This window comes from Xenopus tropicalis, chromosome 3, assembly GCF_000004195.4.
Source record: "Xenopus tropicalis strain Nigerian chromosome 3, UCB_Xtro_10.0, whole genome shotgun sequence".
In the NCBI taxonomy this organism is placed as follows: Eukaryota; Metazoa; Chordata; class Amphibia; order Anura; family Pipidae; genus Xenopus; species Xenopus tropicalis.
Window position 1 is genome coordinate 15,260,568 of NC_030679.2, and position 21,893 is coordinate 15,282,460.

The 21,893-nt window shown below is 37.5% G+C and overlaps 1 protein-coding gene across 2 annotated transcripts in view; it reads right to left on the reverse strand.

Annotated features, from left to right (window-relative positions):
• Positions 1 to 4,256: 4,256 nt before the first annotated feature.
• btbd11 (BTB (POZ) domain containing 11) overlaps positions 4,257 to 21,893 on the reverse strand; it is a 132,065-nt gene continuing 114,428 nt past the window's right edge. For both annotated transcript variants that reach the window (XM_031898685.1, XM_002938690.5), the window contains 12 exons: positions 20,673 to 20,762; positions 19,886 to 19,987; positions 19,684 to 19,777; positions 18,619 to 18,754; positions 17,827 to 18,047; positions 17,051 to 17,229; positions 13,853 to 13,958; positions 12,240 to 12,342; positions 9,870 to 9,951; positions 7,399 to 7,467; positions 7,081 to 7,194; positions 4,257 to 4,880 (listed from right to left, as the gene is read on the reverse strand). In XM_031898685.1, the coding sequence (XP_031754545.1) occupies positions 4,671 to 4,880; positions 7,081 to 7,194; positions 7,399 to 7,467; positions 9,870 to 9,951; positions 12,240 to 12,342; positions 13,853 to 13,958; positions 17,051 to 17,229; positions 17,827 to 18,047; positions 18,619 to 18,754; positions 19,684 to 19,777; positions 19,886 to 19,987; positions 20,673 to 20,762 (1,506 nt within the window). In that variant the 3' untranslated portion in view covers positions 4,257 to 4,670. The remainder of the gene's footprint in view (positions 4,881 to 7,080; positions 7,195 to 7,398; positions 7,468 to 9,869; positions 9,952 to 12,239; positions 12,343 to 13,852; positions 13,959 to 17,050; positions 17,230 to 17,826; positions 18,048 to 18,618; positions 18,755 to 19,683; positions 19,778 to 19,885; positions 19,988 to 20,672; positions 20,763 to 21,893) is intronic.

The window sequence follows — 21,893 nt, forward strand, 5'->3', positions numbered from 1 at the left end:
GAGCAAATCTGTCTCGCTTCGCCATAAAATTTGCGAAATGGCAAGAAAAGTCACGAAACATTGGAAAAATAGTGAAACGCATTTGTCACATGATGTTTTTGTTGCCCGCATCTTTTTTGGTCGCCCACGTCTTTTTTTTTTTTTTTGGTCGCCCGCATTGTGTATATGTTGTGTATGGTACACACAGGCAGCATAGGGCAGGCAGAGTATGGCATTCACAGGCAGGGTAGGGCAGGCAGAGTATGGCATACACAGGCAGGGTAGGGCAGGCAGAATATGGCACACACAGGCACGTTAGGGCAGGCAGAGTATGGCACACACAGGCAGTGTAGGGCAGGCCTATTTTGCCTGTATGTGCCATACTCTGCCTGCCCTATCTACGGGTAGGTGATATCGGGCCAAGTGATCCAATGGTAGGTATAGGCACTGTTGGTTTGAGGAACACATCAACGAGCTGATGCGGTCCCCAATCTGATGGAAAAATCAAACTTGCCTGATCGAGATCATACATGGGCTGATATCGGCAGCTAGAATTGGCCCATGTACGGCCACCTTTAGAGTGGTGCATCTTAAGCAGGACAATTTAAAGAATGCTTTAAAACAATAATGGGTTCAAGTAATAAAATAAGCCTAGTTTTCCCCAAGCTTAGTAACCTCCAACAACCAACTAATCACTTATTTGCTGTTAAAGTAGAACTTAACTTATGGTTTAACCAAGGTTTTCTTTCTACTGAATGCCCTCCCCATTTCTCAACCACAGCAGTTTTTCCCCACTCCCCTATACTGCTGTTGAAAATGTAGAATTGAGCTAGGGGTTGGTGGCCACCTTGCCTAGCTGCTTGTCCTCCACACTTTGGTGGTGATCACTGGCAAGGACCATGAGCACAGGAGTTGGAAGATGTGGGTCCAGTAATGATGGCTGCCATCCTGCCAGGTTACTTTGCTGTTGTTAGGGAAGGTGAGGCAATAGTTATCCTTTTAACAGTTATTACAACTTGTGGTTGTTATAACATTAAGGGGCCCATTCATGAAACCACAACTTTTTTTTCAGAAATTTTTTTATTTTTTCGTGGTTTTCGGTAACTTCCATAAAAAGTTGTATTTTTCGCAAAGTCTACAACAATTTCGGAATTCATTCAAGCTTTGGTATTGTGACTATCTTTTGGCCAGGTGGGAGCTGCAGAGTGCCATTGAGTCCTATGGAAGGCTTCCAAAATCATGCATTGAAGTTTTGGCGCCATTTACGTTTGTTCCGATACGAAAATTTTGTGACTTTCAAATCGCATGATATTTTCGTACGACAAAGAAAACAATTTCAACGATCAGAAATTATCGTGGTGATTTTTTTCCAATCGTGCTTTTAATTAGCGAAAATTTGTGGCTTAATGAATGGGCCCCTAAGTGTGTTGATCTTCTACAGTTCCCACTGGCTTTATTTCTATTTCATTGGTGCCCCTTTTTGTTTTGGTAAACTTTTTTTAAATTAAAACTTGGAGCTTAGTATTTGTGCATTCTCCATAAATTGCCACAGATCTCCAAGGTTTCCACTTATTAAAATTGGAGATCAGATTCGATTCAGTATCTCAGCGGTATCAAAAAAATAATTTTGATGCATCTTTATTATTAACATTTTAACTGACCATTTTCATAGACAATAAATACAGCAGCCACCAATATATTTGTCAATATATATTTTTTTTTTTTATTAAATACAATATGTTGGTTAATTAACTGAGCCCATGCTAATGTGACAGTTTCTTCCTGAAGGCGCCTGTAATGTATTTAATTGCAACATTATCTAATCCACATCAGCAATAACAACTTAAACAGCCACCTACTAAGTACAACTTTTGTCCATCAACATGTGAAGAATCATTTTAAATGACATCATTAAAGGGAATCTATCACCAATAGGTCAGACAAAAGGACACTTGTCTTTTAGCATCATATGTCATTGATTATCTCTGAAAATATACTGGTAACACTGGTATATCTGATTTAATTTTGTTCAACCGAGGAACTAGTGAGCAGCCTTTTTTACAACTGTCTCTTGTACCTTCTTTACTGCAGAAATGTAAACATTGCCATTTATTTACCAGTCTATAAGGCTGTGTTGGATCAGGGTGGTTACTGTTTAAGGTGTTCATTGAGTTCCATTACAATCAAGCAGTGCTGGATCAGATTGCAGTAAATATAGCCATTGTCATGGCACAAATGTGCAATATGAAAACAGGTGGTTGTGGCGATTGGCGTCTGCCACCCAAGTCAGATTATGGGACATTATAGGAGCATTGATGCAGAATCAAAATTACAGCCAGATGTGTCACCATTTAAACCAATACAACATTATTCAATGTCTTTCTATTTCTTTACACAAGAATTTTTACACTTGAGTCAGTTCAACGCAATTCTAGCAACACAGTTTATTGGTAGCAAACACAACACAGGAAATGTGCAGATATAGCTAAGGTTATCCCAACATGATATGACCAGCTACCCCAGGTGGAGTCATCTCCATTAAGCTCCATTGCTGGGTGTAGTATAAGTCAACACAACCTGGATTTCTTTGGGGATACCTCCAGCTGCATCTGTGTTTTGGTTTCAATATGAAAATACACAGGGTTTTCTTTTTTCATTTTAAACAACTAAAGGCCTAAAACCATGTCATTTAAGCATCATAAATTATATACAGAGTGGAACCAAAGCTTTCTGATGTTAACAAGCCATCTATAATTCATTGGTAAGTTGTCATGCCATCTTGCTATTGTAAAAAGCATGTTTGTGAGGCAGTTTATTGTGATCTATCGGACACGTAGTTGACATACTTGACCAGGCAGGCACATAAAAGGATTGACTGATCAAAGCTATAAAACAGCTTTATATGATGTTTCAGATACCCTAAAACCTGTGTAATTTGAGATTCCCTAAACCATAAACATCAAACAGCACCAGACATTTATATTCAAACAATGTACCCAAAATGACATGTGAGGGTAACATCTACCAGTCATCAAAGCTGCATGAAAACATGGCATGCTGGTATACACAAAAGATGGCACTTTTTTTTTTTCTCTTTTTGCCGTTAAAGATGTAACTCTAATGTTGTTGGCCAAAGTCTCACAAAATTGTCACGTCAGTCTGAACATGCAAATCGATTTCTAAGCTATGGTGTCAGGGGGTTGGGGGTAAACGTGGCACTATGCAATGCTGTGTTAAAGATAACACATCAGCAAAATTAATCTGACAAGTACAATAAAACATACATGTGAAGACTTAGTTTGGTGACCTTGGTGTATTCTAGAGTACCAACAAAACAAGAGTATGTATATTTGTATTGTAGTGATACCTATGGCTCTGTGGTACAAGAATACGGCAATGCACTAGAGTTTCCTTTACAATGCAAGAAAGAAAATGATTATTTTATATTACAAGAACAGAGGAACGCGTCGCTTCAGCATCGTCATGGGAAACTAAGATCTACAACCAACCAAAGAACGTATTCACAGTGAAGCAAGAATCATCTTCTTTTTTTTTTTGTACTACACAAATGGAGTTTACGCTAGTAACTGCATATTTCTTGGCAAAAAAGGAAAAGCACAATGACAAATCCATGCAAAGGCATGTTTGCTTCATTTGTCTAAAGAAACTACCGGCATGCCGATTTCTAAATTTTTTTTTTTCTGAGTTAATATTGAAAGTATACCTGTTTTCAAAATCTTGGCCATCTGGGAATTTTAGAACCTAAAAGGAGAAGACCATAGCAGTTGTCCAGATCCAAGTGTGTATCAATCAGAAAAAACAAAGTAAAACGCTGTATATATATATATATATATATATATATATATATATATATATATATATATATATATATCAAACTCAACAGTAGAAAGCACTCACAGCTACAGCATCAATCAGGTCAGTGATTTATTTCAGCATACCATCATGGTATGCTGAAATAAATCACTGACCTGATTGATGCTGTAGCTGTGAGTGCTTTCTACTGTTGAGTTTGATGTATTATTTTTGTCAGCACCCAGCCTGTGCCCGATACTGGTGAGTGCCGATTCTTTGCAAGACTATATATATATATATATATATATATATATATATATATATAAAATGTGTGTGTGTGTATATTAAATACAACTTTTTGGAATTTTTTTTTGCTTACAATACCACCCCTAATGTATTTTTTTACGAAAACTTGAAAAAGCTTCACCGTTAAAAATTTGATCATTGTCCTTGGACAGCTCATATTTTAAGAGTTAAGAAACTGTATCTGCTACAGAGTCTTTATTATTTTTGCACATGGAAGGAGATGCATACCATTGAGAAATTCAAAATATTGATTTAAATAGGGCATCTAAATTTACATCAAGGTACAATTTTTATACACATATTGTTTTTTCAAAGTACATTTTCTTGCTTATAGATAAGCTGATTCCGTCTTTTTTCTTCCTTAGAATCTTCCACTGAGTAGGTATCCCCACAAAAAATCCCCAATAAACCTGTTTTTGGAAGGGTTATTCTCCTATCGGTGAGGCCAAAAGTCTCTGTCTTGAGCCAGCAAAAAAAAAAAAGGGAGATCCCATCAAGTGAAAGCCTTGTAATCTTCATGAAAGCATTCTTGAGTAAACACTATACATAGTCCTCTGCAGCAGATATCATCTCTATACTATAGACCCTTTGGAAGAAGATAGGTGTATTGATTGTATCCTTGTTGCTAACGTCCTCTGTAAGTCTCCTAGCACATCCTGACCCGTTGTTTCTCCATTCTTGTCATACAATAGCTGTTTAAAGGCATCATTTTCAATGAGGAGCATCATGTTCTTCAAAAAGTATCCTTCACAATAGGATGATAATTCAGGTGCACCGAGAAACTGCAAAGACAGATTTATAACATTATGGAAGGGAATTTAATATTGAAAACTTCAATACAAGTACATTAGAGGGGATTATAGGCAGATAGGGGGTGTTCTTTTCCCATAAAAATGATCAGCGCACCACAGGCCCCCCCTTTAGATTAGAGGAACAGAGCTTCCATTTGAAGCAGCGTAGGTGGTTTTTCACAGTGAGGGCAGTGAGGTTGGGGAATGTCCTTCCTAGAGATGTGGTAATGGCAGATTCTGTTAATGCCTTTAAGAGGGGTCTGGATGAGTTCTTGAACAAGCATAGTATCCAAGGCTATTGTGATGCTAATATCTACAGTTAGTATTAGTGGTTCTATATATAGTTTATTTATGTGAGTGTATAGATTGGTAAGTATAGGTTGTGGGTGCTGGGTTTACTTTGAAGGGTTGAACTTGATGGACTCTGGTCTTTTTTCAACCCTATGTAACTATGTAAATACTATCTGAAATGATTAGAGTTCCTACAATCCATTGTTTATATCTTCACTATAAATAGTTCAATACCTGTATTCAACTATTAAGAAAATGTTTAAATTTGAGATTTACAACTTTGCATTTCTTAGATTTTAAAAACAAATCTTGACTTAACAGATTTTTTTCTTGCGACTTAACACAATCAAGGTTTTCCAAGTTGCTAGTGATCAAGATAACACATTCAATCAAGTTTATTTAAGTTTTTCAGGATTTGAAAAACCTCAAATTCGAAAATGAGTAAATCAACCTTACTTGTCTATTTTTCCCCATGCTGCCCCATTTTTTACAGAATTAGTCAGACTAATCAAGTCAGATTAATCAAGATTAGACTTGATTCCATTCATCTTCTATATACAGGTATGGGACCCGTTATCCAGAATGCTTGGGACCTGGGGTTTTTTCGGATAAGGGGTCTTTCTGTGATTCGGATCTCCTGCCTTAAGTCTGCTATAAAAAATTTTAAACAGTAATTAAACCCAATAGGATTGTTTTGAATCCAGTAAGGATTAATTATGTCTTAGCTGGAATCAAGTACAAGGTAATATTTTATTATTACAGAGAAAAAGGAAATTATTTTTAAAAATGTGAATTATTTGTTTAAATGGAGTCTATGGAATATGGCCTTTCCATAATTCGGAACTTTCTGGATAATGGGTTTCCAGATAAGGGGTCCGATACCTGTACTGTATCTCAAAATGGTTACAGATAGATACTGCAAGATGTGGGGATAAAATCTGAAGACCTGTCTACTGATGTCCAATGATATCTATCAAACACAGGTTGGTAGCAAGCTGAGAAGTTAAGAGTCCCTAACACTAATGAATAAAATTGCTTCATAGACATTTAAATATGATATATTATTACACTAAGAAGTGCAGGTTTGCTTAAGAATCTTCAATAAATATCAGTTCTATAAATAAAGCCTTTTTGTACCAGTGGAAGGTTCCATGATGGGTCTCTAGGTCAACTTTGCCTTGCAGCTAACAGATTAGCTTTTTAAAACACAACTGCTACTTAGTAGTAATGGTTCTATACACCCCTAGGGCATTAAAGCATTTCTCAAGGCAGTGCTGCTGGACAAACAGGCATGAACTATAAATATATATATTATATTTGTGTCGCTGCGTGACTGCCAGGAAATAAGAGTCTATAAAAGCTGGAAAGGGATTGTTTTAGTTGATTCTCTGGAGGGGTCAATGTTTATGCACAGTTAGCTAAACAAGCATATAAGAAACTATTGGATTGTTACTCTATTATTATTTTAAGTTCTTTTTTTTTGCAATGGAGAAGGAAAATACCTTCTATTTATAGAAAGGTTTAGTCTATTTTATTTGGGGGGAGGGTTCCTTCAAGCCCAGTTAGTATAAACCTAGGTGCAAATATATTCAAGATTGCTAAAAAAAAATTACATCTCAAGTTCGATTTTTAATTTTTGAGGTTAATCAATCAAAAAATCTCAGAAATAAATAAATAAAGAAAATGTGCCAGGTAATACCTGAAGAGCTTCCATAGAAGTCAATTGGAGGACATATACTGGTAACGATCAAGAAAAACTAGTGACTCAATTGAATGTTACTGCAATTCTTTTTTGCAATTAAGATTAAAATTTGAACATTAATATATGAGTCTCCCTGTGTCCCCTTTTTTTTTTATAACTTCCCAGCATAACCTTGGTTTCTGTTTATTTTCTATTTACCTTTGCATGGTTGTAAATATCCACACAGTTTTCGGTATTTATACTCTTCGCGCAGATGATCTCACAGTGACGTTGCAAAGCTTCCAGCTGGAAAAATTTAGCAGCCGACAACAGCTGAAATGTAAATAAGTGACAATGATGAACAATTGATGAACCACTACCATCTGATGTGCTTTAATGAGTCTTTGAGTGACACATAGCAATACAATTCTTATCTCCATGCAAGACATCCCAAGTTGAGTTTAACCTCTATGCAAGGAATAAGATATAATCCAAGCATGTAGCGAACTCATGTTTTCTAGTGAGCTTTGTTCTTACCTCCATGATTTCATTATTTTTAATTAGAAGTGACTCTGTACCGCCACAGTATAAGTACTGCATGACTAACTGGAAGAAAAAAGCAGAGAATAACAAATTACATGGGCATTTTTTCTATTAATTTCTCTAGCAAAGCTTAAAACATCTGTAATCATGAACATATTCTGTGCAACTGGGACATAAGACTCTTTTATTGCCTATATTTTTATTTTTTTAATGTTACTTTGGCCCCAGATGGCTACACCTAGGCCCTAAGGGATTCAGTTATGATAGCCAAACAATGCCCCATTAATAAGGGTTGATTTGACAAACCCAGATGCAAATACTGAGGGACATTGATAAACAGGCCCAGATTTGTGGTGAGGACACAAAGGTCTAGGGTGGCATGCCGCCCAGCGCACTGAAGTTTTTCTCACAAATGGAGCAATGGGGACCGGAGGTGCAGAAACTTTAGAGCCTCCTCTCTCCACTGCTCTGTATGTGAGTTAAGTGGTGCGTGGGGGAAGAGGTGGGAAGGCAGAGAAAGGGGGTGGCCTTGGGGTGCCCTGTTCTCAAATTAATAGTTGTTAAAATGGGGAAATGTGACACCCTACACCAAATACAGAATTTTGTGCATTGTCATTTCTTCTCTGGTATTGAGTATTTGTAGAGGTGGGAAAAACTTAAAAGGAACGTTGACATTGGCAATTCTAACTTAGTCTGGTGAAAAGAACAACAGGGTTTCTTTACTGAAAAGCCAGGTTATGGAGTCAGGTCAGGTTATGGAGTTTCCAACCATGAAAAGTGATAATAAAGGATTCATTGCTTGGATTTTTACAACTGGTTGGATGCCTTTCTAGTGGAAGTATCTTCAAATATGATTTGGTAAACAGTCAGCAGTTCTTGATCAAAAAATTCATGATTCTCGTGTGGGAGCAAGAGCTGACTCGTGAACTTCTGAGTTTTTTATTGACTTCATACAATTCAAACTGGAAAATGTTTTGGAGAACTTGAACTTGTTGGATGGATTCATTTGGAATCATCTGCCTTTTTTATATATTGGGACAGTCAATGTATTTCCTTTCTTACATTTATTTTGCAGATGCTTTGAAGGTCATAAAATGTTCTTATTTTCTTCTTCTTATTATTTATTATTTTTCATGTTATCAAAACATCCAATCCATTTTACTCTGCCAGATATAAATCTCCTATAAAAAGTCTTCCCAAATAACAACAAAATCCAGAATCTGAATATAATTGTTAACGGACCCCTTATCCGGAAACCCATTATCCAGAAAGTTCCGAATTATGGAAAGGCCATCTCCCATAGACTCCATTTTAATAAAATCATTCACATTTTTAAAAATGATATCCTTTTTCTCTGTAACAAAACAGAGCCCTGTACTTGATCCCAACTAAGATATAATTACCCCTTATTGGGGCAGAACAGCCCTATTGGGTTTATTTCATGGTTAAATTATTTCCTTTTTCTCTGTAATAATAAAACTTGTACTTGTTCCCAATTAAGATATAATTAATCCTTATTGGAGCCAAAACAATCCTTTTGGGTTTAATTACAGTTTAAATAATTGTTTTAGTAGACTTAAGGTAGGAGATCTGAATTACGGAAGACCCCTTATCCGAAAAACCCCAGGTCCCGAGCATTCTGGATAATGGGTCCCATACCTGTACTAAAATACTAAAGTAATATTAAACAATAAAAATGTCATCTTATATATGTAAAAAAGGTCAGCTTTTATTCTTCAGTAGGTAAAAGGGTTTGGAACTGGTTTGGCAGCTGCTAAAAAATCATTCAAGTATTCATCATTTTAAAAGGGGATATAAAAGCAATAAAAACTGCTGTTAACAGATTTTTTTTTTTTTAAATGAATCAAATGCAACAATATAGGGCATATTTAAAAATGCGGCCGCAGTGTGCAAAGTGCATTTTGGACACAATTTGCCATGTGTTTTACCCACTATTTCCCACAATCCCAACATAATTGCAGCTGTGCATTGATTTGCGACTGCCACAATTGTGTCAGATGCATTAGGATGCATGCAATTGTACGCTGGGGCTCTATTTGTAATTGAGTCTTTATATGTTTCCTTTCAGTTACATTTTCTATGGAAGGGTGGTAGATCTAGATGTGATAACCAAAATAGACCCATCACTGGTAAAGTTTGGACACATCAGAATCTTGCCTGCTGTGTGTGTCAGTTCTTTGTATCTATGCTTGAAACTGGAGGGAGAAGGTAACCCTAGTTTAACCACAGGCACCAGGTGGCTGCTGTATAGCTCATAGACAGGACCCTTATTAGAAAATCCTGTTGAATTGTGTCTGAGAACCTACTATAGAGAGACAGTATTGCAATAATTTTTTTTATATTGGGCTTAATATAACCTACAAAAAAATGCTACTTGACTTGACTTTCAATGCATAATTTACAAGTAAAGAATAGACAACGACCCCCAAACAGTATCTATTTACCTGAAATATATGGTATTTTACATAGTTGATTTCAATGCAACTGTTCTCTGCCGATGATTTATTTGTAAGAAGTGCTTTAAATCTACAAAAAAGACAAGAACAGATTACACCTTCTTGCATGAAACATTTGCTCATTACGGTAAATTTGACAATACTTTAGTAACTTGCAATTTTTCCCCTTAAACATTCCTCAGAACCTGCCTACGCATTACAGTGGCGAGAATGATAACAGATGTGCCGTTTAAGGCATATTAAAGTTTCATGTACCCTTGCTGAGCTTGATGTTATGCTTTTCTTCCCCTAGCATGATCCTTCATGCAGAATAAGCGGAAAGGTTGGGTGGTGTCACAAGGAAGATGGTTAGCTAAGAAATTGGCTGTAGCTTTTCATTTCTTACAATGGATCGAGCACATAAAGCTAATCAATGGAGTATATAAACTTTCAACAGTTTAAAAGCCTTTAGATTAAACAGCCTGTAAATTATATTCATCTCAATGTGTCACTGGCAACAAAAAAATCTTGCCTGTTTGCCCATCCAGCTGTGTAGTAGTGTTGCAGTTACCAATTACAGTCGTTACTAAGGCAAGATTTAAGCCAATTCTTGATGTTTGACTTAAATCTACAGCTTAGTTTTAAAAGTGTCAAAATAAAGGAAACACTCGCAAAGTACGTCAGCAGGTTATTGAGTTATCAAAAAACCACAGAACGGACCTTGGTAGAGTGTCTCCAAGTGCCTTGGAACCCTGCTGAGGGATGCAACACCATTCTGCCTCCTGAATAGTGCAATGCCGCAATATTTTACAGTGAATAAAATATCTGACAAACCACAGTTCTACGATAAAAGGCCAAGGTACAGTCTCCTTATCTCTACTCCATTTTAGGCTATGAGTGCATTGAAAGAGTTTCTGTCTTGTTCAGAAACCAATAAATTAGCAGTTGTTGTTAGTTGTTGCTCTTACAAGATCATTTGAGCAAACAGTTTGGAATTAAAATAGGTTGCTTCTGCTCTGCATATTAATTGCATAAAGAAGAGGGACATATAAGATTCTTTATAGGCTATCAAGGTGGAGAAACATGTACTGTATGTATTGTAGTTAGCTCAATAGCAGTGCTACCACACAGCTCTGTAGCTTGTAACACTGGCTTTATTAAGAATCTGTAGGTATGATGAACATGATTACACCAACCCATGCTGTTACTATGTGTGTAAGGTACATAAACAATATTTCCTTCACCTGAAACAGTATTGACCATCTAAGCTGTACCTTGTTCACTGAACAGATTTATTCATACATATCATATTTTGGTATAGAATGAACAATGAGCCAGAACCACCAGACACATGAGTAGAGGAATTCTGTTGTGATTTTTATGGCATACTCTTTATTTTTCTAAATTAAACTGTTTACATAGCAAATAATCCACTCTACCATTTTAAATTATATTCTTGAACCAACAAATCTATTTTGTAATACTAGTGTGTAGGCGCCATCTCAGTGCATTGTGCCTGATTCTGGCCTTTCAGTAGGAGCCAGCGCTACACATTAGAACTGCATAACTTATTGTTTCTCAATGTAACTAGAGGAGTCAAGCCAGACTTGGATTTTTTTTACTATTGAGTGCTATTCTGATATCAACCACATTTAGGGCAGTGGCACATTGGGAGATTAGTCTCTGCCCCCTGCCTCGCAAGGCAACTTCAGGCAACTTCGGAAAACCGAAGTGACGTGTATGCCATCCCATCGGTGATTTACAATTCTTGCCGGTGGGATGGCATGTCGGGGAGAATAGTCGCCCCCAATAGCGAAGATTTATCGTAGCCAACGAATCTCCCCATGTGCCACTGCCCTTAGGGTGAAGACACATGGAGCTACTAGTAGCAGCTTCTTTTTCACTGCTACTAAATGAAAGATATCACTCCAACTTGCAGCACAGCAGTAAAGTGAGACTGAAGTTTATCAGCGCACAAGTCACACGGTTGTGGCACTCTGGATTCTGCTGGAGAAGCTCAATTAACAGCTGCATTTTGATGAAAAGACGTTATGTTGACAGTATTCCTTGGGAAATTATGTCAAACATAAAATACAAAGCCAAGAATCATCCAAAGGATGGTAACATTTTAGTTTTTAATATGCATCTAACTCAGTTCTGTTTCTCCTCATAGTTTTATCTGTCATGGGTCACTGAGAACTTGGCTTGACCTAAGAACAAACCATTATTCAAGAGGGTTCATATGATAAATCATTACTCTTAACTATTGTCCATTGAGCCTGAGCACATTTTGTTATTCATTACATGGAAAGCACTTAATGAATCCAGGAACTGACATGCCTTGATTTTAATTGTGTTAGCAAATGTTTATGTACCCACCTTGGAGAGGCTGTGAATAGCAACACTTTATGAGCATAAAAAGGCCTTCCTTCCACGATGAACGTGATATCGGACATTTCTTTGTTGTTGAGAAACTGGGGATCTAAATATACAAAACAAACTTAATTTACTTGAAAAACATAAATGTTACACTATAATTTTCAATGATAAAGAAGAAATATGTCCCTAGGCACTTGGCATTACTGGGAAACTGCTGGCAGAAGGAGGACTTAGCTCCATGGACAACTTTGGGTCAGCTTTGTCTAACCATAAGTGTTGTGGAATCCCTTAAGCATGTTTCTCATATTAGAAGACTGCCTTACAAGAAACTTTGTGAACAAATTGTGTAAAATTCTAGGATATCAGTAGAGGGTAGAATACTAGGGCCTTTTAACTGCAAAGCTGAATCAGACACTGCGTATACAGTAGGTAAAGCCAGCAAGCATGAACATTCATCTGTTGACATTTATACTAGAAATGCAGAAAATACCAAAGTAGGTGTTCCTTATGTCTAATCATTTATATTCTAATAATGTATCCATCTTCTCATACATTGCTGTAAGTCTAAGTAGGATAAACCCTATATATAAATAGTATAAATATTCTTGTGAAGAATAATACAAAGGTCATGTTTCTCCAGTGGCACCATACACTGATTGTACAAATGATAATCTCTTGATGAAAAATTACTGGTGATATTCCCTCAGTTTTTAGTCTTACCAATTCATTATTTTGCTGTCTCCTAATAATTTAATTGCCTCAATTCATTACTTTTTATTGACTTGCGATGCCATGAAGCAAGAATCAGTACATTCTCCGACCTAAGCCGAAACGGAACATTATTGTTCCGTAGAAAAGACATTAGCGGTTGGTTTATCTTTCTAAACAATACCCCCCAACTTGAATGAGACTGGAGATGTCTTTGTGACAGGGTTTCTTAAAGGGTATCCCCCTGACTGGTGAGTACCAAGAGTGTCTGCACTCCAGATGTGGGATTGTGTGTTGTGCCCCCCACACTGGAAGTGAGCTCCTGGTCCAGAAGACCATGCTGGACACACATATATGCATTAGAAGGGACAGGCACATGACTGCAAGCTCAGTCCCAATGTGGGGGCACAGCACTCAGTAGGGTGCAAAAATACTATTTCATCCATCTTGAGCAAAAGCTCTCTGCTGGTGTAAACTATTTTTGTGGTAGATGTCTTTTAACCTTTTGTTAACCCTAATTAAGTTTGGAACTCAGTTTAATGACCCAAAATAATTAGTTTAGAATAAATTATCATTGAGTATTATGGAAAACGTTTCACTTTATTATAGGGGACCATAGTGACCAACCAAAAGCATGGGGATCAAATTTTGGGTCCTGATCCATAGGTTAAAAATGACTGTTTTGGGGGGAGTTCAAGCAGCAGAACTGCCCTAGGCCTTATTGAACAGCATAAGGTAGGTAAGAAGAATGTTGAAGGTTTATTAATGCACCACAAATATAGGAAAGATAGTGGAAGTAGGGCCAGATGGCTCTCAGCCTGTAGGACCCTTGTGCTAATGATCAGAATAAGCAGACAATTTATATAATGTATGTGGTTAGCTTAATCACTCTTTTGGATATTCACCCAGTCTGGAAGTCTGCTTGCGTTTGATTTCCGTCAGTTTTGGAATAGGGTAAGGTCCGTAGCATTGACTGAAAATGACAGCCAGCTGCTGACTGATGACCTCATTCTAAAAAAAAAGACAGAAACATGATATTTCCTTGACATAAATAGAAGCAAGAAACATTTATTAAAGATCACATGGTTTCCTGTATACTGTGCATAATTTACATTTTTGTTGTCTGCTTGAATGATGTTAAGGAACTACAACGGTCAGTCTTTATAAAGCATCTGCTTAAAAAGAAACATATGAAAATTCTATGCATAATATGCTGCGATGTGATTAGATCAATGGAAATGTTAAATATTTGTAACATATTAACATGCAAACATGGAGACGTACTTACATACATAGTTACTCGCTTCTGTGCATGCATATGGATACACATACAAATATCTCTGATATTGAGAGTTACATTAAAGCCCCTGTTGGGTTGGTCATGCCTGATCTATAAATGATCTGCCCATGCACTACTCCCGTTTTAGCTTCTTTTTTTGAATAAGAACCCAATAGGATGGTTATGGGAATTATGTCTCCGGCCAGCTTGCCTAAAAACAACAAAGGCTTAGGCATGGCAGACACTGCAAGATTAAGTCAACCCATACAAATACTAATCATCGCTCATTCCAGCCTGACCAGCCACAACTAGAAGAAGGCTAGCACCAGGTAATTAAATGTGGTAGCGGGAGTTGAGCCAGGAAGTTAGCTGAAGAAGGCTGGGGAAAGGGAAGTAACAAGATTATGGGGAGGGTCCTGGGTCTAACACCTGCACACAACTCTTTCTTAATGTAAAAACTCGGCCCAAACCCACCTGGCCTATGGGTTTCATACCACCTGCCCACTACTACAGCCATTAACACATTAAAAGAAGCTACTGATTATAGAGATTATAGCAGGAAACTACAAGTGACACAGGCCAAGATGATGTCTGTGAAAACATATTAGCAATCTCTTCACTTTGTACCATAACACAGGGGATTGTAAGAAGGTAAGGCTTTCCAAGTTCTCCATGATGAGGCTTTATTATTTCATATGCGATTTGCTGGTTGTATTTTATGTTTAAATCCCTCAATATATCCATGGTCTATATTTCTAATTAAAATTTTTATGGCCAACTCTCTCTTTTTATTGCTTTAAGCTTAATAAACTTTTCTCCCTTTTTTCATTTTACTTCTCTAACTTACTGAAGCAATGAAATCTTTCAACCATTGTCAGGCTTAGAAATACCTAAACTCCTCTTTAGCATCTCCTGTGAGATTCTCCAGTGCAGTTCTCTTTGTTAGCTGTAGTAAAATTGATTGAATTTCACTCTGGAGTACCAGACCTTGCTACCAGAGTAGCATTTCTAATTAAAAACAATCAGTGTCTTGAAGAGGCGTCCCTGGTCTGAAGCAATAGGCAGCGAGAGGAAGCTGCATTACAAAGCTTGTTTTCTTTAAGGTAGATGAAGGCTTTCCCTCAGTAGGGCCAAAATGAAATGAGGTGAAGAATAAAAAGCCTCGCCAGACTAAATACTGGGAAGAAAGCCAAGGTAGAATTTGGAAAGCCTGTTGAAATTACAGCTGTAATGTGAACTCGAAAGCACTGGGCTATGAGGAGTTACCCCCTAGGCTTAATGATTGGGCTGTAAGAAAGAATGGATACCAACACAACCAGTGAGTTCCACTTCCAACTTAGTTCCACTAACAATTTTTGTTATATACAGTGGAATTAAAAAGGATGCAACACTTCTATAAAACTGTTGTTTATTGTTGGTTCTCCAAAGATACCACTCCCAGCATATTTCAATATAATGCCTCCAGGGTCAAAAACCTTCTTGATGCACAGACACCTTAATAGTAGTGTATGTCAGGAATCTCCTTATGTGAGCCAACAAAAACATGGCTGAGTCTGACAAGAAACTTAAAGCTATGCTGGAGGTGCCCTACACACATGGATTCCAGACAGCGATGAATGCAATACAGATCTTAACGGCGTAAGTTTAAGTTGGTGTATTATAATGATTTATATATATAAAGCTTCAGAGCCTTACCATGGTGGGGTTCCATTAGACCAGGCAATATTATTCCAGCCCTTTACTATTTGTGTTACTTAAGCATTTGCAACCTTACTGAACAGGAGTGGAAAGTGCCAGGGTCACAAGATGGTTGCTGCACTTGTCTCCCTATGTGATATTATTACATTGTTCTACTGGTAATATTAAGTAATAGTTGCCCAACCACTTTGGACAACAAATTAAATTGTAGACAGGCTTGGGCAAATAACCAATTCAATAAACATCATCTTTTGTATGCCATATGATTTTCCTGGCCCTAATGTGGTCAACTTGTTTGGCTCACTGCCATAAAACCTGATCAGTACCTTTCCTTCCTTATGTGGCAACATTCAAAGAACATTTTACAGTCACTGGTGATAGAAAATAGGTGTATCACACGGCAGAAGTAAGTCCAGTATCAAGTAATTGCTACATCAGCATTACTATACTGAGTGTTTGGTGGTGACTTACTAGTCTTATTCTAACAGTAAGTGGTCTTTATTTTAGTGCATGCAACACAAGGGGATATATAGAGTTTCATCCCTCTGTACAGGCTTTCAGAAGAGGAAGGAGTGTTATGGAAACAAGGAAAATATATCAGTGGCTCAGGGAGCATACATACTGTATGCAGAGCCAGCAATACATTAACACAAGCCAAAAGTGCTAGGTGACAGGAATATAATATATTCATCTCAACCCAGTAATTTCCATTACTGGGTTGCTAAGGAAGAATATAAATGTAAGGTTTTGCAGCCCTCTAAGAGCACCAGTCCCTCTTGCACATGACAATCTATACAATGTAAACTGTATGGGAGATTTAAAATATACACCTCATAGGGATTGGCCATGAATCAAAAAATTCAGAGCACACACTCAATACACGCACGGGACCAGCAGAAAGCAACAGACCATGTGTGCAAAGCAGCTCTAGTCATACATTCTTGTTGCTTCTTTCCCAACACTTGTTGACTAATCACCTATGTCCCTTTGGTGTTCCCATATTCCGCTCCTACATAGGGTTCGCCACTCTTCCATTTATCACTTGCACTAGCTCAGCATTTATTTACAGTATGAAATATTTTTGAATATGAAAATAGTGCATTATACTTGAACATAGTTTCCATACCTTGCTGGCTTTCAGGATTTCAAACATTAATGGCAGTCCTTGTGTAATTAGCTCCTCTGTGTACTCTTCCTCTTGAATAGATTTAAATTCCTTTAACAGACATTGGATCAGAGGCCGTCGGTGCTGCTGGAAGGAAATCCGCAATGATTCCAACCAGGTGTGAAGAGTCCATGGGACGCCTGCAAGGAGACATAAGGCCATTTTGTAGTATTCTTTTACATATTCACCATCTCATAAGGGCATTCTAAAGTCATAGTACAACTATGCCATTGCTAGGAGGTGTTCAGCCCTGTCCTGTGTTCCTAGGAGGGCAGCTGGCAATCAGGAGGTCCAAGGATCAAACCCCAGCAGAGTCTTACATGCTCTGAGATCCAATTACAAAGTAATAATGTCAAAATAATTACAAAATAATAACTTTGTCTCTATCATAGGTGACTGCAAAATGGCAGACATAGCCATGACTGGCAGTATTCTCACGGGAGAAACCATTTTCAAATGTAATTATCTTTATCTAACCTATATATTTAAGAACTTGAGGTTTATGCAAAAGGACATAAAGACCTACTGTTGAACTAAGTTGTTTTTTCTCTTTCACTGTAACACTTAAAGGGTTAAGATTAATATTTTTGATGACTTGATGTCTCTTCAACCTTCTTTATAATGGTACAGTACTATTTTCTGATATGAGTTGTAAGTCAGGAAATACCTGCTCCAAATGTAGGCATTCTTTAATCAGGAATTACACTGATAAGTTAATGCGGCTCAAACCTACTGACCTAAACTTCTAATATCAATGGTAATATCCACATATCCATGCTCAGCACTGTGGTACATTGCTTCTTTTAGCGCCTTAAGCTTGGCTTTACTGTTTCGACTTGAGCAAAATGGAGTTTGCGTTGTGTCTGGCAGGTCACTTCCTTCGGCAAGAATCTCTTCCAAAGACAGAATGTCGCTCTTTTCTTTTTCAGGTTGGGCAAGGAGCTTTCGAAATACATTCCTGAAACAACGTAGAAAGCAAAATGTTGATATATAATTGAATTAGGGTTTGTACTATAGTCATTCTAAGGGTCTTTAAGTGCGAGAGGTGGAAACAGCTTCCATTCTAGCCCTATGTGCTTTTCCAAGTATTCAAACCTTTTCCACCCCACCACTGCATATGGAGTCCGTTTTACTGGAATGGTGGCTGGAATATGATACATTGGAAATGTATAGTTGCAATGCATAAAATGAGATTCACAAAGCAAGAGAAGCAATGGGATACATGTTTTAGTGGTGTCTTACGACACAGATTCTGATATATGATGAGAATAGGTCACATGGTTGTCTGGAACTGAAAAGAGGTGGCATTCTGTTGCAAATTTAATGCAACTGAATTGTTAAGTCTACACATACTGGCTTGAATGGAAAGACAGATTAGGTTCACTATTGGGGTCTTTCTACTCCATCAGTCCTAGCGAGATCCCTTATGATCTATAACATGCTGTGGTACAATGGAAAGTATTTAATGGGAGTGCAGGAAACCCATTGCATGTTGCCCACCTATGTTGAAAATTGCAATTAATTCCTACCTGTGTCCGTGTGCAGCAGCCTGGCTGAAGGAGTTCATGTCACCTTGAGGTGCAGTGGAAATTCCGTTCCTGTACATTGTTCCTATCATGGGGTCTCCACCACGTTCCAGCAGTAAACTTGCCAGCTCAAAGTTTCCTAAAAGAAAAACAAAACAAAGAAAGACGTTTATAACAAAACAGAACAAAAATCTTACATTTTTGTTTATGGAGCCTATTCATTAAGATTTAATAAATATAGATTGTAAGCTCTACGGGGCAGGGACCTCCATCCTCTTGTGTCTTTGACTCTTAACTTGTTGCAACTGTATTTATCTTGTATTTATTGTTATACTTTGTATTTATATATTATTATCTTAATAACCCCCTGCTTGTATTAACGTATTCTTCTGTACAGAGCTGTGTACATAAGTAGTACTTTATAAATAAAGTTATATATACCTACAAATATTTTGCATCGTGTTTTTATGATACTCTACTCTAAGAACTAGATTCTCTACTTTAAATTGTAGATGGTGGTGCTTGTGAACTGATGGTGCTGAATCACCATATCCAGTTTGCAAGAAAACAAATTTAAATAATATTATCTAAGGCCAAATTTATTATAAATCATGTTACATTCATTATCCAGTGGTGCCCACAAGCTTCAAAATCATTAAGAGTACAATATAGAGTCAAAGTAAATAAAGCTTCTCAACTGTCGCTTACAAAGATTTTTTTGGGACTACAATCCCAGCCTACAGCACAGGTAGGATCTATTATCCGGAATGCTTGAAACCTGGGGTGTTCCAATTCCACATAGGATTGTTAGGATCAAGTACAATTAAACTGACAAATGGCCTTTCTGTATTTCAGAACATTTCTCAAAAAAATTTCTAAAAATTTCATTTTGCAGATTTTTTAAAGTTAATACAGATTATTCTGAACTGTGGGGACTATAAAATACTAGTTTCTGCCCTTTGTCTTTTGTCTGTGCTGTCTATAGTAGTCCTTCAGTTTGGCTATGTGAGAAAGCTGCCACCGGCCAGTCTGAAGATATTTGTTGGTTGCATTTATAAAGCAAAATACCTGCCGCTGCTGCCAATTGTAATGGTGTTTCGGAGTAGTTTTCTTCTCCAGCTTCTAAAGAGCCTTCAACGTTTGCTCCAGCATCTAAAAGTAGCTAGACAGAAGCATAGAAGGTCTACATGAGGAACATGAAACATAACATCCTGAGCAAAGTTCTGCCAACTCAAAGAGCCCATCCACCAAAATAGTTGCCCCATAATACCTGCACAACAGGAATGTGGCCCTGAAGGACGGCAAATGTTAGTGCCGTCCAATGTCGAGTCTCTGGATGGACAGAAGGACATTTATGTGCAGTGATCGGGACCTGAAAATTAAAATATATCATTTTTGTCAACAGCGTGTTGGGAAATGTATCTTAAATTGTATTATTTCCTATGAATTTGTCTAATACAAATATATTTTTTACTTTTATTTTCCTGGGGTTCCCTGAAGCTTTTACTAGGTCAGTTTGCAGTTTTAGGCTTGAATAAGCAGCCAGTGTCTCTATAGCAGTTTGGTATTAAGCTTTCTGTCCAGAGAGTTACCATACATCTGGGTATTCCTATGTACTAAGCAAGGCCTTGTAGGAGCAATCTCCTATAGAGATATCTTATATCTGTACTAACATAGGTACAGTGAACCTTTGAAATATATTTTATATGTTATGTACAGGGAAGATTTACATTTTCACCCTTGCGGAGGTAAATTTTAATGCATTCCCTCTCATCATCATGAAATACGACTATTTTGAAACCTATTGTAATGGATTAATGGGTAATTCGGCCATGCCATCATGATCATGGGTCATAAAAGATTTTATATCAAGTTAATTAGATCTGGAATGGTCACATCCCAGAATACCTGATGTTCGGCTGTAAGTCCTTATATCATGTTGTCATGCTTCAATAATGACCCATTAAATCTCAAGGATGGCATTGTAGACATTAGTTGGGGTAGATTTATGGCTCGTAGAGCGGATAAAGACTATAAATGAATTAGAGATTCCTTACTTCCACGTTCAGTTCGGCGCCAGCGTCCAGTAGCATCTGGACCATGGCTTCATCTCCTCTGACACAGGCGTACATGAGAGGGGTCATTCCCTGAGTGGAGAGAAAAGGAGCAGAATATCATATAAAGAATATAACAGCCATAGAAAGCCAATGTGTATCACTGTTGTCAGTATTATTCAAGTAAAAAAAATCTACAAGCCATTTCTTTATTTGTCCGTGTATCTTCTGTCATTCTCTAAAGGTTGCGAAGGTTGCCCCATGCCGAGAAGACCATAGCGACCAATGTGGCCTCTATCTCTAAAAGTTGCAAGGTTTGCATCAGGTCTTAAGCTGGCCAAACATGGACCCATTACATAGTAAGAAAGGACATGCATGTTGCCCAGACCGATAGTGTACTGTATATCAGCTGGTTCAGGGATCGAGCAGGTTGGAAACTCATTTGTTGACGCACCAGTCCAATCAGTGGACTTGCTGATGTTTCATTGATTGTAACAATAGAAAGGTGGCCATACCATATTAGTAAGTAAGCTACATGTATGGCCCACTTAATAACCTATAGCAGTCAACCAGACACTAGGGGACTGAAAAAATACCATTTGCTGGTTGTTATTGGATGCTAGACCTGGGAAAAACATTGCATCTTTAATGATATCACCCGTTTATGGTGCAATGAAATGAAAATTGCTCAATTTGTACTAAGTCTGGTAAGAAATGGCAACCACGGATTGTTTAAAGGGTGACCATTAAATGATACCAACTTATAAGTTGCTATGGGTTACAACATTTTTTTTGTTTTAATGTTCTTACATTAATGTAGTGTCCAAATGTTGATACATGTCTTATAAGGTTTCATTATGTCTTTTAATATCTTCCTCCATTGATCCATCTGTTTATTGACATTGTCATTCCCCTATTTATCCATCCACCATTTTTTGCTAGATATTCATCAATTCATTCCTTCTGATGCAAGTTGGCTGATTTAGTGCCCATAGACAGGACTATCATTTGATAATCTATTTGGATCTTTATTTAAGATTGGGCTTTCTACTTTAGAGAACAGGGGACGGCAATGGGGGTGGGGGGGTGGGTTCATGGATTTACATTTAGGGAATGTTATTTATTCTTTCATCCAGCTATTCATCCATCACCCTACCACCTTCATCCACCCCATGTATACACCTATCCTTTTAGGTCCTTATTGTATATAAATATAAGGTAATG